This window comes from Peromyscus californicus, unplaced genomic scaffold (genome assembly GCF_007827085.1).
Source record: "Peromyscus californicus insignis strain IS unplaced genomic scaffold, ASM782708v3 Scaffold_7__1_contigs__length_154581171, whole genome shotgun sequence".
Lineage (NCBI taxonomy): Eukaryota > Metazoa > Chordata > Mammalia > Rodentia > Cricetidae > Peromyscus > Peromyscus californicus.
Window position 1 is genome coordinate 127001306 of NW_026294595.1, and position 18427 is coordinate 127019732.

Genomic DNA, 18427 nt, shown 5'->3' on the forward strand with positions numbered 1-18427 from the left:
AATGGGCAGGCCAGATGGTTGGGAGCCTGTGAGCTGAGGGGAGAAGCTTGGGTTTCATTGTAAGTGTGATTGGAGGCCTGTGTGAAGTTTCCAGAAAGGGGGTGACCTGATCCCTCAGGCTTTAGGAATTCCTTGCTGGTTGCTATGTGTGGAATGGACTGTAGGGGGCAGGAGTGGCTGCGTGGAGACCCACAGAGAAGGCTGACCTGGCTGTCCTAGCAAGAGACGATGGGAGGTGCCTGTACCAGGGTGTAGCACCCACCTGAGAGACAGATGGGGCAGGGACTGGAGAGGTGGATGGGAGTGGGACTGGATGCATTTTGGAGAAAAGCAAGTCTGGGTTCCTTGTCTTGAGATGGGGTGTCCTGTGTGGGTCCCATACATGGTGACATCCGCTTCTTTCAACTTCCTTTCAAATAGAGAAAGCAGTGGAGAGTACAGTGAGATTCCTGGAGGAGGTTCCAAGAGCAGTTGCTTGGTGGTCAGAAGGAGCCAGAGACCTCCACCCAAGATATGCTCCTCTTCTTTCCGCCACCACTGTGTGCACATCCCTCTACAGTTTGGAAATTACTGTTAACTCTATCACTTGATGCTTACAAGGGAAAAAAAATAAGGTTCAGGGAAGCAGAGACCATTCAAAGCCACAAAGCAGGGTCCAGGGCAGGGCTGGGACACAAACCCACACACCAGTATACCTCCATTTTGCCTGTGGGATCTTTATTCTGGTGATTGTGGTACAGACAGGATGACAGGTACCAGCTCTGTTTCAGAGAAGGGGAAACTGAGGCCAGGGAAATGAGGTTTTATGTCCTGGACAGTGTTGTCTTAAGACCTCTGTGGCTCAACAGCTATCAAGCATATTAAAACATGGCCACATCAAACATCAAATGTAAATTATATATAACCAGATAAAAGCCAAATTGCAAATGACTAGCTGACATCATGTTCTGTTTTTGCAGACATTTAATTAAACATTTATTAATTTTGATTCTGCAGTTTTTCCCCGGGCTTTGAAGCCAATTTTCCCCCACAAGCCTCAAACACTCTCCTAAGTCCATGAACATCTCCCAGACCCCTGGCAGCGAGTAGTTAGTCTGGCTGGAAGGAACAGCCACTGCTTTGGTCCTGTTGCCAAAAGGACCCGAGAGAGGCTGGGCTCAAGAAGGCTAGGTCTTTTGTCCCTAGGGTGCAGGGTGGTTTCTATGCTCTGACCCCCAAGCACCATGGACAGGTGGCAGAAGTCTCCTTTCCAGCCTTCTCCATCCCAGTCCTGGACGACGGGAACCCTTTGTCTGCGGTTAGCTGGAAGCTGGCAGAGGAAAGATCAGGGGTGGGCGGGGCAGTAACGGGAGGTCTGCCAGGTGGTGATGGATGCTGGCGGGGCTGGCACCGCCCTCATCCTAACCTGGGTGGAAACAGATGGTCTCCTCGCCTCAGAGAAACTTCCAGGGTATTGCTCTTCCCCAGCTCCCCAGGTCCTTTCACATTGGACCAGCTGGCCTCTCCTTCCTGTTCGAAGTCAGAGCCACAGGAATGAGGAAGAGAGTGGGCTGTGGAGCAGGCCTGGGATGAAGGTCTGGGTTCCAGGGCCCTCAGAAGCCCTGGGGCCACCTGCCACCCACCCCATAGCCCTCACCTCTGGCTGCTTCCAGGTCTGTTCTCTTCCGCTCTGGTGCACCACTCCCTTAGCTCAGCCCTGTCACTCGAGCCTGGACCAGCCCCAGTCTCTCCTTGGCTTCCCTCCAAGCCAGCCCTCGGAGTAGGCTTTCGAGGCTCCGAGCTGATCCTATCACCTCCAATTCTGGGATTCAGATTAAAAATTAAACCTGTGCTCTCCAGTCCAGATTTCCTTTTTTCAGGAACAGAACCCAGGGCCTTGTGCATACTAAGCATGTCCTCCACTGCTGAGTAATGCCCCTAGTCCTGCAGCCTAGACATGGCTGCGACATTTAACGAACTTCCACAATGTGATGAATTATAAAAATTCTGGTCTTCCTGTGCCCCATCTGATTAGAGGCCTCCGGTCTAGGCCAGCCTATTCCCCTGAAAGGGTGTGGGCTCCCATTGCCTCTGCACTTTGCATCTGCCAATTCTCCTGAATGCCCTCCTCTATTGTCGTCTGTCCGTGTGTGTGTGTGTGTGTGTGTGTGTGTGTGTGTGTGTGTGTGTGTAAGATGTACTTATTTGTATTTTATGTGTATAGGTGTTTTGTCTGTATGTATGTCTGTGCACCATGTGAGTGCAGTTTCCACATAAGAGAGCATTTGGGGCTGGAGAGATGGCTCAGTGGTTAAGTGCACTGACTGCTCTTCCAGAGGTCCTGAGTTCAATTCCCAGCAACCACATGGTGGCTCACAACCACTTGTAATGAGATCTGGTGCCCTCTTCTGGCCTGCAGGGACACATGCAGGCGTACTGTATACATAATAAATAGATAAATGTTTTTTTAAAAAAAGAGAGAGAGAGAGAGAGCATTTGATCCCCTGGAACTGGAGTTACAGGTGGTTGTGAGCCATCATGTGGGTACCGGGAATTGAACCTGGGTCCTCTGGAAGAGCAGCCTGTGCTCACAACCACTGAGCCATCCCCTCAGCTTCCCCCACCACTAGTGTTTTTTATTGTATTTTACTGCTCCATTGGTTGATTGACTTGGTGTTTTTTTGTTTTTGTTTTTGCGACAAAGTCTCTTCTTGTAGCACAAGCTGGCCTTGAACTTGTGGTCCTCTTGCCTCAATCTCCTAAATGTTGGAATTAGAGACAGTACCACCATGCCCAGTGCCAACATGTACTTGAAAACAGAAATTAAAACCAGGCATTTCAGTGCCTATGGAAAGGGAGCTAGGAGGCAGAAGGATTAGGAATTCAAGACCAGCTTGAGCTAAGTAAAGAGTTTGATGTCAGCCTGGTTACATGAGAAACTACCTTAAAAACAGAAACAAAATAAAACCAACAGAACCTGGCATGGTGGTACATGCCTGTAATGCCAGCACTTGGAGGGTGGAGGCAAGAGGATTCGGAGTTCGAAGTCATCCTTAGCTGCTTAGTTAGTTCTAGACCAGCCTGAGCTACATGAGATACTGTCAGGAAGAGGGGGGTGAGGGGGTATTTCTTGTAGGAAATCTTCCCTGACTGCCCCCCCTCTCCTGCCAAAGTTCCCCATCTCCCTCTCATGGAAGGGTGAGATATGAAGGGGCACAAAACCCAGTACAGAGCTAAGCTGAAGCACATCTGCTGTATGACTGAATGATGCTGCTGCAGAAATCCTGTGTGAGAGTGGGGGGCGGGAGCAGGAGACTCCGAAAATGGGGTGACCCAGGGAGATGACTTACCACCACTCATCAGAAGAAGCGCAGTCCAATCCTGGGGTTGCCAAGCAGGCAAGGGAACAGCCCCTTTCCCTCCTGGCTGCCAGGTGTCCTACTGGGGATGTGCCAGCAGCAGTAACTGGGGCTGAGAGGACCCAAAATTGGATGTTCTTGGCCACATTTTGGGGAAGAGAGTCCAGGGTCAGAGCCATCAAGCCCACCCCTCTCATTATCACACGGAGACCCTGTGGCACCATGATTCTTTCCGCAAGCTGTCAGCACACCATGGATCCCCTGGTTCCAATGTCCTAGAAATGCCAGCATTTTCCCATCCCCAGTGCCTCAGTTTGAGGTTCAGGCAATAGGTCACTGGGTCTGTGTTGGACACTCTCTGCCTGTTTTCTGGGAAGCCACTTTTAGAGAATCCCTCTGTGGTTTGGACAAAGAGCTAACCTGCCATATTCAAAGATTTTCAGGGTCTGGGGAAAGGCAGGTTCTGTGGTCACAGGGGGAAATGAGACTCAATTCCTCATACCATGTGAGCATTGCTCTTTAACATCCATCCTCTCTGCTACTTGGGCAGGAGTGAGCACCGACTCAACCGAGTAAATTAGAAGTCGAGTCAGGAATTGATCTCAGGGCTTAGATCCTTCCTATCTACTCCAAGGTTATCAGAGCCACCGAAGTCAACAGACTCGCCACTACGCATTCATTCATTTGTAAACGCATGGCTTGAGCACCTACTGTGCTGTAAGAGCTTCGTGTGCTGCTTTTAGCAGATGATGTAGTCACTGGCATGGAGTTTACAGCTGTGCCTAGCGGACAGTTCAACCCACTGTGCCAAGGGCTGGAGCGGAATGGGGCGTGGGGTCTGAAGGAGGCTCCTAACTTGGGGGAGGTGGTCAGCAGAAGCCTGATATTTGAAATAGGAGCAAGACTTACCTAGGTTTGGAACTGGGGTGAGGTTAAGGAACAGGGAGAGGTGCTCCAGGTACAGGGAGCAGCAAGGGTAAAAGCCGGGCAGCTGCTGAGGATATCTGTTAAATATCCTGGAGCCTGTGGCCTGTGTCAAACAACTGTTAAGTTTGTTAGGTGAGCAGCTGAGGCCAAGGAGCAATGGGTCAGGACCTGGACCTGGCACCAGCTGTGATCCATACAGGAAATCCATGGCCAAACCTCTTCCAAGTTTCCAGCAAGAAGCGGTGTTGTCTAATGGTTGGTGCCCGGAATTGAGTTCTGGTTCCGCTGTTGGCTGGCTGTGTGATCTTGGGCAAATACTATGGTCACTGGCTCCCAGTTCCTTCCTCTAAACTGGAGATGAGGACAGGACTAGGCTAGAAGCTAATGGATGCACTCAGCGCTCTGCAACCACATCCCAGAGAGGCCAGCCCATTTTACAGCCGCAGAGTAGGCGAGTGAGGTAGGGAGGGGACTCTCCCCGGCGTCGGCCTGGAGGCTGAGATGGGCGGGAACACGAGCCGGGAGGAGCCTGGACCTGAGCACCACTTCCCCCGGCAGGTACCTGCGCGCCCTGTACCTGGGGCTACAGAGCCGCTGGCGCGGGGAGCGGCTGCGGCGCCACTTCTACTGGCGGATGCTGTTCGAGAGCGCGGATGTGAGCATGCTGCGTCTGCTGGAGACCTTCCTGCGCAGCGCGCCGCAGCTGGTGCTGCAGCTCAGCCTGCTGGTCTACCACAGCCGACAGCCAGACCTGCTGACTGGTGAGCCCCGCTCGCTCCGCTCCGTGCTGGCCCCTGGGGATACCCTGCGCCCCGCCCCAAAGGCAGGCCTGCCTGGCCAGGGTTTAGGGAACCACAGGCCCTCATCACCCCCTAGGCATCTCCAGACCTCCCCTTTCCTCTAACTTGTCTCTTCCATTCTGACACCACCCCTCAGACACCCTGGGCTCCTCTCTTTGCCCTCACTATTATCAGGGCAGACCATATCTTGCCTCTGCCCTTTACTCCCGCCAACAAACCTTAGACCCCCTGAGGGAGTCCTCTGCCCTCTGTGTTCTACAAATTGTTGAGTCCTGGCCTGCATCCTCTGGGGACCCATTGCTTTACAGACCTGCCCAATCACCATCAGTTTCCAGAGACTCTGTCCACCTATCCCTTCACTGGACGTCCTGGTCTCCTCCCTTGCACCAGGTCCCATTAGCCCCAACATTGCCCCTTCTGAAACACTCCAGTCCAGTGCAGTCAGTGTCACAGAAAAGTGACATCACCTGTTTCTGAAGCACTTCATGCGCTTCCCACCCACACCCTGCCTAACCCACCCTCAGTGTCCCCGGTCTCCATCACTAGTCCTCAGGCCCCTTGAGGACACCTGCCCTCTCTCTGGCCAAGAATGCAGTGTCTCACGTGGGATCCCTCCCTATCTCTGCTTGGCTCTAGCTGTCCCTTCATACCCAGCCTAATATCTTCTGATGGGTCCCCTGACTCCTCCGTGACTTAATGATCCCTTCTTGACCTCCTCTTCTCCAGAGTCCTGGACCCTAATTTCCCACCCTCCACCAAGACCCCTGAACCCTGTCTACCCTGTACTAGAACCCTAGACTTAACGCCCATGGAGATCAAAATCACCCCAAATCTATTTCCCTTTATACTCCCATTACCCACAGAAGTATCCCACCTCATTCCCTGCCCCCACCCCATATCCTTGCCCTTGTAGACCCCCAACCAGACCTTCCTCATACCTGATCCACAGACCCTTCCCTCACACCTCCACAGAACCCAGGTCCTGACCCAGAACCTCCTCTCCAGACCCAACCTGGACCCACCCCTAACCCAGCCCACCCCATCCCTACCCTGTCTCCACAGCCCTCTCCATCTCTGCCTCCCTTGTGTCCTTGGCCTGGACACTGGCATCCTACCAGAAGGTGCTGAGAGACTCAAGAGATGACAAGCGGCCCCTGTCCTACAAGGGTGCTGTAGCCCAAGTACTGTGGCACCTGTTCACCATTGCAGCCCGAACCCTGGCTTTCGCCCTCTTTGCCAGCGTCTACAAGCTCTACTTCGGCATTTTCATCGTAGCCCACTGGTGCATCATGACCTTCTGGGTTATCCAGGGTGAGACAGACTTCTGCATGTCCAAGTGGGAAGAGATCATCTACAATATGGTGGTGGGGATCATCTACATCTTCTGCTGGTTCAACGTCAAGGAGGGCCGCAGCCGCCGCCGAGTGACCCTCTACTATTGCATCGTGCTGCTGGAGAACGCAGCACTCACTGGCTTCTGGTACTCCAGCCAGAACTTCTCTACTGACTTCTACTCACTCATCCTGGTCTGCGTGGTCGCCTCCAGCTTTGCCCTGGGCATATTCTTTATGTGTGTCTATTACTGTCTCCTGCACCCCAATGGGCCCATGCTGAGGCCCCAGGCACCTGGCTGCATCTTCCCTGAAGCCCCAGGGCCCTGTGCCCCTCCGGCTGACGCCATCACAAGTCCACCAAGATCTCTGCCAAGGACTACAGGCACTGAGCGGGACGGGGCCTCAGTGGGAGGTGAGCGAGCTGGGACTCCTACGCCACCTGTCTTCCAGGTACGACCCGGTTTGCCTCCCACGCCAGTGGCTCGCCCCTTGCGGACAGAGAGGCCTGTCATTCGGATTGACTTGCCTCGGAAAAAGTACCCAGCATGGGATGCTCATTTTATTGACCGCCGGCTCCGGAAGACCATTCTGGCTTTGGAGTATTCTTCACCTGCCACGCCCAGGTTGCAGTACCGGAGCATGGGCACCTCCCAGGAGCTGCTGGAGTATGAGACCACAGTGTAGGCATGGTCTGCCTCCCAAAAGGGACAGGCTTGGCTGATCCCACATTGACCACAGTGTTGAGTCTGGATGTCAGGGCCACCGGGCTAAGTGGGAGTAGATCTTTGGATCCAAGAATGGCCCCACCATGGGGTTCCCTTAGGGGAGAGGGCAGCCCTGTGGAGGCCCGAGGCCTCATTTTTAGCCCTGCGGCTCATTCCCTAAGTTCCCCTGGACCAGGGCACAGGGTGTCAACTGGTGCTACTCCCTCATAAACTGCCCCACTCTCATGGGGATGCCATATTATGCTTGGCACAAGGGTCTTCACCTTTTCCCCTGCCTAGAATCATCCCACATCACCCCTGGCGGGCCTACCAGAGAAAAGGCACTGTATGAGGTCCAAGGCATCCCTCAGGGAGTGTGGGGAAGGGCTGCCTTGTGGCAGGTGGGGATCCCTGGGAGAAGGATGGAAAAGGCTGTGGGGGATGTGGGATAAATTGGGGGGAAATCTCTGGACAGAATCGCCACAGTTCCTGTAAGAAGGGGAACTGGACAGGTGGAGAATTAGATCAGGCAGTTGGGAGGGAACCTGGGGATCTGACAGTGCAGACATTAGCAGGATAAAGAACCCTCAAGAGTGAGGGCTGACAGCAGTATGAAGGGATACAAGTGTGGGGTGGGGTGCCTTGGCTTGGGAGGTGCATTTGGTTGGGAGCTCTGTTCCGGATGAGTTCTAGACCCCTCAGATGAGAGGTCACAAGGGACTGTTTGTTCTAGAGGTGCATCTGAGATGTTCCCTGTAGAGAAAGGTCTTAAGCACAGCAGATAAGATGTCTGGGATGGTACTCTGTCTGGCTCCAGCATACTGAGAGAGGACCTGTTGGGGAGATATCTTAGTCTAGAATACCTCTCGACAACATGTCCTAGGGAGCTGCTGATCTTTTATAAGGATCAAGGACTCTAGAGCCCTGCTGCTCTGATGTGGACGATTCTAGTTTCTGCCATGGAAGGTGGGGGAGGGGGTATGGAAGCGTGGACCACATGGGTGCTCTAGTTCTAGGCTGCCAGAGTTTATGCGAGTTCTAGATCCCCTTCCATGTCCCCAGCCCTATCTTCTCTAAAAGGAAATGTCCTCAGAACCCCCGAGATGTTTCTGCTGCCAAGTGGTTCTCAGCTGGAAAAAAAAATAGCTCTGGGGACGTGACATAAACCTTGGCGTCCTGCCACCTTGCAGCTGAGGTTCTCTGGGACAGCATCTGGGAAAGTTGAGACTTGTTTTGTCTCAAATCTGAGGCTCCAGGCCTGTGACCCATTCCTATGGTCCAGACATCCTGGGTTGCATCAGGGACCATCGTCCTGGGATGTGCACCTGGCCTGGGACAGCCCATCTTGACCGGGGCACATTATGGGCAGGATTATGGATCCGGGGGGCTGGGCAGCTCTGTGAAGCAGAAGGTGGAGCTTTAGGCAGGGTCTAGAGCCTCTTGTCACTCCTTATGCCAACTGAGGTGACTCACTGGAAGGGGACAAGCCAGGGACTTGGGGGACAAGAGCAGATTGGGCTGGAAGTGTGGGGGCCATAAGAATCCTAGACTATGCAAATAAGAAGATTGTTTAGCCCTCCCTGGCTCAGCCTCCCTTGGAGTTACAGATAGAAAACTGAGGCCTAGAGTAACTGCTGCTCTTGCAAGGTCTTAGACTCCTGACTGTCCCATCAGTGGTGATGTGGCAATGATTGATTTGCTGAGGAGGCTGGGAGGGAGCTACACTCAGGGTGAGGCTGAGAGGACACACTGTGTGTATGCACACACGAGCACACATCATACCCAGGATACGAGCCACCCTGCCTGGCACCACGGGTAGCTGTATTCATTCTGCTGGTACAGAATGCCTTTCCCTCCCTCTGCTTCACTGACCCCCAAGAGGCCTCCAGAGAGACAGATCGCTCCATCCTGCTCCAGGCCTGATCATTCTCTTTTCCCTCTACCCTGAGCTAGCTTTGGGGATTAGTTCCACGGCCAGCTATCCACCTGTTACCATCTCTGTAAGATGGGGCATTGAGAACGGGCCCCAAGCCCAAGCAGCCTTATTCTGCAGGAGTCATAGTGCCGGGAATTGTCACTCCATTGTTTCCCCTGTGTGTGGCACCCTTCCAAGAGCTGTACCTCCATCCCACACATCAGAATGGTGACATCTGGGCTACCCTTGGCAAGTTATTTTAACCACCACCACCACCACGCCAAGGTCCTAGAATGGCCCTGTGGATGCCCCATTCTCCAGCAGCCTAGAAGGAAAGGTTTTAGAACCCTTAGTTGGTTGCTGCCGGAGGTCAGGGCAGGCAGGGAAGCAGGATAAGCAGAGGCAGGCATGGTCTGAGGCTGCAGGGAAGCCACAGCAGGCAGGGAAGCAGGATAAGCAGAGGCAGGCATGGTCTGAGGCTGCAGGGAAGCCACGACCACATTTTTCATCCTGATCTCACAGAGCTTTCCCTCAGACCCCTGCCTGCAAGGAGATTTGAGCACCAGGAAAGGTCATGGTCAGAAGGCCCTCACCCTTCTCTGGACAGAGCCCATCTCCCCCAAATATTAGTCCCCCTCCCCCTAGCTCAGGACCCCATCCTTCCTGGCCTGAGGCCTCTCTCATTACTGGCCTGTGTTTTTGCTTCACTAGGACAGAAGAATCAGAATGGGAAAAGGCCCCATCTTCTTGGAGCTGGTTTATTTTATTTTATTTTATTGTTTGGTTTCTTTCTGTGACACAATCTACCTCAGCCGGTCTTTTTCCCCTGCCACAACTGGACCCCTGGGGTCCTCCACTCCTGTCCACAGACCATTAACCGAGTCTGGATTCTTAGTTCTTCCCAGGATCCCTGTAAGGTTCCTCCAGGGAGAAAGGACTTTGGTACCATAGCCTTGAAGGAAGGGTCCCCAAAGTCACCTGTCTTTCATATCCATTATATAGAAGAAGCAGAGAGGGCCACACGTTTGCCCAAAGTCACACAGCAAGTTAATGGAACCACAGGGTCTTCCTGGGCACCAGTAAAAGTTAGCTCTGTTCTAACTTCTTCAGGAGCAGCAGGTAACAGGACATCTTGGGGACAGAAAAGCCAGGCCTTCCCTTCCTAATGTAGAACCCTGCCTCCTGTTCCGTGAGCTTCCACCCTCAAATCAACTCCAGCCACTGCCTGTGCTCCTCAAACCTCCCCAGGCACCATGAACTGTACCTCCGCTCACCAATGTACCACGTGCCTTGTAATGGTCACCCCAGCCAACAGCACAGGCCTCCACCCTCCCCTGCGGGGACTGTCTAAAAATATGGGCTTGGTCCCTTCCTCTCATCTCCCCCAAATCTGCCTTACTCTCAGCTGGACCCCTCTTGTACCTGAAGTGTGTCACCCCGAGAGTTGGAGAAGCAGAGGCCCGGGAGGACAAGGCTGAGGATGTGCAGGTTTCCGGATGAGAACATGGCGGGCTTGGGACCATCATCCCCAAACACTCCCTAGAGACTGAGGTTCTACAAGCCCTTGCACCACAGCCTGCCTGGGGCTGGAGTCTACGAAGCCTGACAGTGGGAGGAAGGTTCTCTGAGGCAGGGTGCATGGGTATAAACTCAGATACCCCCAGGAAAGTGGGGTGAGTGGAGGTTCAAGAAAGCAGAACTGTGGGGATGGGCAGAAGGAGGGTGTTCTGAACCAATGAACAATGAGGTTTAGGCTTTGGAAAACAACCTACTGGGCACCAGTCTGAAGCTTCTAATGCATCAACCCCTCCAGGGTTGTTGGGAGCCTCTGGAACTTGGCTTGGTCTAACCCTAAATCTCACCCTGGTTGTCTGGAAGACTCCAGGTCCCTGGTCGTTCCCAACATCTGATAAGGGGTCCCTTATGTGCTTCAGGAGGTTGCTTAGGCCCCGAAGTCTTTTCTAGTTTGGGGGCTCCTGATTCAGAGGGACTCTCTAGGTAGAGGGAGAGTTTAGGCACAGGTCGCTAACTGAGCACCAGGAACCCTGACCCCATCCCATGCTGCTGCACAGCTCTTTGGCATCTGCTTCCTTCATAGACTGAGCCTGGGTGAGGCTGAAGGAGCGGAGCTGAAATCTATAGGCAAGTGCTTTGTGGTGTTGTGAGGGAAGGGACTGGCTGAGTACCAATCCCCAGAGGGAGCACTGTAGGGGTCTGAGTCCCCCTTCTAGTCAAGGACACTTCTGAGGCCCTGGGCTTAGGGAAACATGTGTGCCATTCTGGGTTGGGACACTGAGTTCTTGGTTGCTGCAAGTAGATGCAAGAAGAACTGAATCAGGACACTGCCGGGGACAGGGCAAGGAGGGTCCACTCCAACCAGGTCTGACTCCTGCAGGCAGAATCCCCAGGGCACAGTGTTCCCGTGCTCAGCCCCTACCACTGTAACCTCATTCCGAGGCCACCTCCTCCCTCCTCAGCATCTCTGGCCTTTATTCTATGCACAACTCTTTATGAGTCCCCCGGCCAGGCTGGATGGTGGGAGCTCAGGATATCTGCAATAATCTCATAGTGGATGGGGTCTCGGGACAAAGAGAGAGCGAGGGGAGCCACAGGAGGGAGGGGGTATTACTCCCTCCCTCACCAAGTATCAGAATCCAGTCAGACCTAATAGGACTCTCTCTCCCTGCCCTCCTTCTGTCTGGTTTCCGAACCATAAGAGGGGTCCCCAGAGCCCTCAGGATTCCCCGAGGATGTTATGGCTTGAGAAGTAGTTTTGGTTTTCCTCCCAAAAAGAGCCAACTTAATAAAGCATTGGTTTCGCGACCTTAGACTAAAGCTGAGCAGATAGCAGATACATCCTAGTGAGGACTTGTGTCAGCTTCCAGGACTCAAGTGTGAAGGACTTTTGCATTCTATATTGGATGGCATAATGCAGAATCCTCAGAAATACTCATGGATATCAGGGCCTGCCTCTGCAGACCCTTGGGTGGGGCCTGGGACCTCCACGTTGGGCATCAGTGGTTTAATTTTCCAGTTACTTTGTAGTTTACAGATGGGGCAGGCCCAGAGATGGGAGGCAACTTGCCCAAGCTCACACAGCAAGCTGGTGGTAAGCTGGGACTAGAGCCAAGGTCCCTTGGGAGAGGGATCCCACCAGAATACCTTCACCTCTGATATCCCAACATGTCCACAGGAACCACTAGCCATGCCTAAGGGCCCAATTTCCCTGTCAGCACAACTCCAGGTGACTTCCCCCATGTTCTCACTCCCCTCTGTGGTCAGCCCCAACTTCTGCCCGCTTCTTAGCGTATTCCCAGGCCCACTTCCTGGTATTTACTACACCTGTGCCATTCCCAGCCCCCCAGCCCAACTAGCCCTTTCAAGCTTTCCCTGGGCAGGGGAGGGGGCCCAAGCTGGGGCTTCTGTACTGAGACTTTTGTACACCACAAACTTTTTGTATATTTTTAATTTTGCTGCAACATGAGATATTAAAAGTCATTTCAGTACATTCTGCTTGTGTCCTGTTTGGCTATTCTGGGCCGGGGTAGTGGATGAAGAAGAAGAAAACTGCCTCCCACCACAATCCCACTGGATCTTTTAAAGGCACTTGAGTGGGAAAGAGCTGGACATTATCCAGACCTACCCATTGATTGGACAGAACATCAATCAATCACCCAGAATCTCAGACTGAACTTCTCTGGGGGATTATCTCTAAGCCCATTTTACAGAAAAAGGGAAAAAAGATGAGAGATGGGAATGTACTTTCCCAAGGTCATCTCAATGAGTTCTTACAAGAGCAAAGCTCAGCCCGAAGTTCCCAGCCCAACTGAAATATGCATTAAGTGTTTATGATGCATGTGCCAGGGCAAAATCCTAGGTACAGTGAACAAGAACAGTAAACAGGACCCACCCTCAAGAGCTTACCTATTTGGGGGTCTTGGTTGTAAGAGATGCCTTCCAAAAGGGTTTCTACTCCCCCCCATGCTGGGAATTGGGCACAAAGCATGTGCTTAGGGACACACTGCCACTGATTTGCACCAGCCCTGGGTTTGACTCTAATGTAGCACTTCCCAAACCTCAAAGAGTCTGAGAACCAGCTTCAGCAGGGCTCACACCACTTGACCTGAGGCAAAAGGCTGAGAAGCGATAGAGGGGCCTCATTTCAAATACAGGCTTCTGCGTTTCCAAAGGTCTCAGCCAGGCACAGTGGCACACCATGGAACCCCCAGCACATGGGAGGTGGGAACAGGAGAATCAGAAGTTCAAGGCAGCATGGGCTATGTTAGATCCTGTCTCCAGAATAAAAAGGTGTCTGGGAGAGTCTGGTGTGAGGAGGGGTCTGAAGACCCTCTCTCTGAGGACCACTGTTTTACATCTTCCTACAAGTCTGATGGTGGCCTTTACTTGATGCAGAACCTCTCGTGGCTCCCTGGCCACAAAAATAAAGATCAACCTTCTAGGCTGATGCTGACTTATTGGAAGCTGGACCCTAAACATTTGAGGCACGTGTTAGTGATACCCAGCACTGCGACAAATAAACAAGCAAAACTCTAAAAATACAACCTAAAAGGAGGAAGGATTTATTATGGCTCACCATTTCCATGGCCTCTTAGCTCCATTTGTCTTGGAGCCTGTGTGTGCTGATGCAGAGCCTCATGGCAGGAGGTCTGTGGTAGAGTACAGTGGCTTGTCACATGGCAGACAAGAGGAAGAGAGAGACAAAGAACCAGTTTCCTCCTCTCTGGCTTCTGCTCTGCCTGAGGCCCCAGCCATCGGACAGTGCCATCTGTATTCAGGGCAGCCTTCCCGCTCAGCTGCCATGCCACGTGCCAGTTGTCTCTGGAATGGAGTTCACAGACAAATCCGGAAGTGTGCTTGACTGATTTTCCTAGGTGAAGATTAGCTATCCACAGGGCCATGAGAGGCACTTGCTGCCAAGTCCAATGGCCTGAGTTTGATCCTGAGGCCCCACGGGGTAGGAGGGGAGAACAGACTTCTGAAAATTGTCCTCTGACCTCTACATGGGTGCTGTGGGGTCCGGGTATCCACAGAGGTCAGAGAGCACAGATCTCCTGGAACTGGAGTCACAGGCAGTTGTGAACCACCTCAGGAGGGTGCTGGGAACCTAACCTGGGTCCTCTGCAGGAGCAGTAAGTCCTCTTAGCTGACAGTCACCTCCCATTCCTGCAGAAATCTGTTCTTGACAAGCCCTCCAGAGGACACTGATGCTGGCCCCAGTGTGTAAATCACTGACCTCAGAGCATTAATTCCCTTGGCTGGGGGTTGGTGATGTACAGGCGCACATGACCTGGTTCTGGTAACCAGAGGCTCCAGGACTCTCCCGTAGCCATGTTTCCTTTTACATAAAGGAATTTCTTCTCTTACATGGGCACTCTGAATGAAAGACTCCATTTCCCAACCCCCTGTGCAGCTTTGTGTGGCCATAGAACTGTGAGAAATTCTAGTCCTTGCTTCATAATAAGAGTACTGGAGTCGCCGGGCGGTGGTGGCGCACGCCTTTAATCCCAGCACTCGGGAGGCAGAGCCAGGCGGATCTCTGTGAGTTCGAGGCCAGCCTGGGCTACCAAGTGAGTCCCAGGAAAGGCGCAAAGCTACACAGAGAAACCCTGTCTCGAAAACAAAAAAAAAAACAAAAAAACAAAAAAAAAAAAAAAAAGAGTACTGGAGTCTCGGAGAAGTTGAAGGGAAGCAGTTTGTTTTCCGACCTTGCAAAGTCAGATGTCAGCCTGGAGTCGGAGGCTCACTGACTGAGGCAGAGGCAATCTTTACACATCCTAAAGCATGGCCCTTCTTCTCTCTTTGGGATCACCAGGAGGGTATGATCCTACGCACTCTCTAGGTCTTATGTCTCCCTTTGTTAAATTTGTCCTTTTTCCCATAAAAACCATGTGTGGGTTCACCTCTACGAGTCACCTCCTGCTTATTTTAATGCTCATCCTATGAGTGATAGGACAGTGCAGACACGCTCGCTGTGAGTTACTTTCTACTCTAATCCTCTGGTTCGAGGGTCCGCGCTTCAGAGAGTTATCTAGACCAGCAGGCAGGAGTTATGAGTCCCATGCTTTCTGTTCATTTGCGGTTGGACCTAAGCTAACTGGAGGCACCTTTCAGAATGGACCATCAGATGTGATTTCCAATAGAACCAAGTTCTGGCCCCTACAATGTGAGCAGTAGAACTTAGAACTGCTTTAGGGCGTCTCTTTAAAGGAGGGGACGGCACTCTGCTCTCAGCTCAAGGTACTGGCTGAACTGGATTGTAATGGAGAGTGGATCGATGGAGCAATGGCAGCCAGGCACAACATGCTGGTCCCAAGGCACAGCACTGGTGTACCTGTCTAGACTTGGTCCCGGCTGTTCCGATAAGAGGTAAATTATCATGTTGAGGCCACTGTTAGGTCCTGGCTGGTGTATCTGGACCACTGGCTCCTAAGGGAAGGCTTTTAGCTTTGTTTTGTTGTTGTTGTTTGTTTGTTTTTATGAGTGTGAGTATTTCCCTGAATGTACACCATGTGTATGCCTGTGCCAAGAGGCCTGAAGAGGGCACCATCAGATCTCTTGGCACTGGAGTTACAGGTGGTTGTGAGCCACCCGTGTGGGTGCTGGGAAATGTAGATGGGCCCATCAGGTGCTCTCAGTGGCTGAACTACCTACCTCTCCAGCCCCTAAAGGAAGTCTTTTGAAAAGTCACCGCAAGGTTTTCTTCCAGAATAGAAGATACAAGAAGGAGAAGCCGCCGGGCGGTGGTGGCGCACGCCTTTAATCCCAGCACTCGGGAGGCAGAGCCAGGCGGATCTCTGTGAGTTCGAGGCCAGCCTGGGCTACCAAGTGAGTTCCAGGACAGGCGCAAAGCTACACAGAGAAACCCTGTCTCGAAAAACCAAAAAAAAAAAAAAAAAAAAAAAAAGAAGGAGAAGCCTGGCATCATCCGACTGATGGGCTTCACACCTGTTACTCTGCAGCCATCTTGCTGGATACGTTGCTTGATAAAGCTCTTGTGACATGATCCTCAGAGAGAAGAACATGGCAGGAAACCATTTCCTCACAGGTCTGGAGGCAGTCCAAGATGAAGGTATTTTGGGCTGGTTTCTCCCGAGGCCCCTTTCCTGGGCCTGCAGATCCGCCTTTCACTGTATCCTCAGGTGGACTTGTCTCTGTACAAATGTCCCCAGTGTCTTTCTATATGTGTCAAGTCCCTTGTAACAGTGGGATTTCAATTTAATTGTTTATTCTAATTAAAAAGATAATCTAGCCTGGACATGGTAGCACACACCCTTAATCCAGGCCAGCCTTGTCTACAGAGCAAATTCTAGAAGAGTGTCTTAGGGCTTCTATTGCTGTGAGGAGACACCATGACCACAGTAATTAAATAGAAAAACATTTAATTACGGTGCCTTACATTTTCAGAGGTTTAGTCCATTATCATCATGGTGTGACATGGTGGTGTGCAGGCAGACATGGTGTTGGAGAAGGAGCTGAGAATCCTACATCTTGACCCACAGGCAACAGGAAGTGATCTGTCTTACTGAGTGTAGCTTGAGCATATGAGACCTCAAAGCTTAACCCCACAGTGACACACTTTCTCCAACAAGGTCACACCTACTTCAACAAGGCCACACTTCCTAATAATGCCACTCCCTACAAGCCTATGGGGGGCAGTTACATTCAAACTACCACAGACAGCCCAGAACTACACAGAGGAACCCTGTCTTGGGGGGTCGGGGTGGGGCTGAGGCTGGAGCTCAGTTGGTAGTGTGCTTGCCTAGCATGTGCAAGGCCCTGGGTTCCCTCCCCAGCACCAAGTGTAATCTCTGCGCTAGGGAGAAAGAAGCAGGAGGATCAGAACTGCAAGGTCATCTTTGTTCGCGTAGTAAGTTTGAGGCCTGGCTAAATGAATCTCTATTTTAAAAATAAATTGAAGTTACACATCCAAATCCCATCACATCTTGCAGTCCCAGGGTTTGAGACTTCAATACGTAAATCTAGTGGCACATACAACTTATCTCAGGAAACAAAGTAGAAAAATATAAAGACGCCGAAGCCGTTGTGGAGCTGCTCAGCTAACCAACCCTGCAAACACTCACTATCAGACTTCTGCTGAGCCACCTGTGGTCGGAATCGGCTGTTTCGGGCAGCCAGAAGCGACACAACCCAGAACCACGTGTTTGCTCAAGCTGCTCCCTCCGCCTAGCGTAAGCTAGCCTGCATTCATCCTTCAAGGCTGAGCAGGAATACTTTGTCACACCAGCTGCTTGCCATAGAGCAGAGTTCTTCTAGGTCAGGGGCAGCTGTCACATTTCCCCTCTCTGCCTATGACTCCCATCGAGGTTAACCTTTTCCTCCTCTGGGCGCGGAGGTGATTTTTTATAACCCTCTCCACGGCGATCCAGGCGGCTGATTTAACTGGGGCTGAAGCCTGTCTGCCTTGCTGATGATGCTGACAGCAGGGACTTCGCTGGCTCCACTTACCCATTTTTGATTCACTGGCTGATTTTAGTAATGTGCATTGCCATTATGTTTCTGTTCCATTTTGTCCCTGGAACAGCTTTCTGAGGAGAGCACCGTTATTATCCTGCTTTTAACACAAGAGGACTCTGAGGTTCTGAGACGTGATGTAAAATTGCTCAAGGTCATTCGTGACTGAACCTAGGTCATCTGTCTCCGACTGATTTACTGACACTAAGCACTTAATCTATTCATGGCTGTGGGGTGGGGGCAGCAGGCAACACAGAGGTCATTTTGTCTTTCTAGTCATCTCTAAAACACTCCTTGTCCTAGCTGAAATTCCAAGCAATGACATTTGGTCCTATTAGTGATTCTTGAAATAATATAAGGTCCAATTCTATAGTTGAGGAGGCTGAAGCCCAGAGAAAGGGAAAGGCTTGCAAAAGCCAGTACCAAAGCACCGAAACACCGGGACAACCTGTCTTAGCCTACTATCACAGCAAGGGTGGGAATTCCAGACCGGCTCAGGGGTCAAGTAGCAATTCTGATGCTTAGAGCAGAGTGGGGGATGGGCTTGCATAGCCTGGCCTCTTTTCATTGGCCCAACAGGCTGAGTGAAGGTCTCATGTCTTGGTGTTCAGACATGACTGGCAGGATGTAGGGGCTTAGGAGGGAGAGGCTGCGAGTCTGGCACCAAACTGCCTGGACCATTTCCTTTCTGAGAGAAACAGGAATGGCCGGGACTGGGGGTCTCCTGTAGCTCCTACACCCAGAAGCAATGAGAGCCCTGACCTGGTATACCCACCTTTTCAGAAACGCCATGCAGAGTTCCAAGCGCTGGCACCCGCTCCTGACTATCTGTGGCCTCACGTCTTCCTTGGCACAGCCTGACCAGCAAGGCAGGGCTTTGGGATCATCTTTCCTGTGGTGAGGCCCAGAGCTTGAA

General features: G+C 52.1%; 1 protein-coding gene across 1 annotated transcript in view; it reads left to right on the plus strand.

Moving 5' to 3' along the window:
• Xkr7 (XK related 7) overlaps positions 1-12529 on the plus strand; it is a 30014-nt gene extending 17485 nt beyond the window's left edge. Inside the window, exons 2-3 of the mRNA XM_052725913.1 lie at positions 4824-5026; positions 6128-12529. Coding sequence (XP_052581873.1) covers positions 4824-5026; positions 6128-7083 — 1159 coding nt within the window. The 3' untranslated portion in view covers positions 7084-12529. The remainder of the gene's footprint in view (positions 1-4823; positions 5027-6127) is intronic.
• Positions 12530-18427: the final 5898 nt, after the last annotated feature.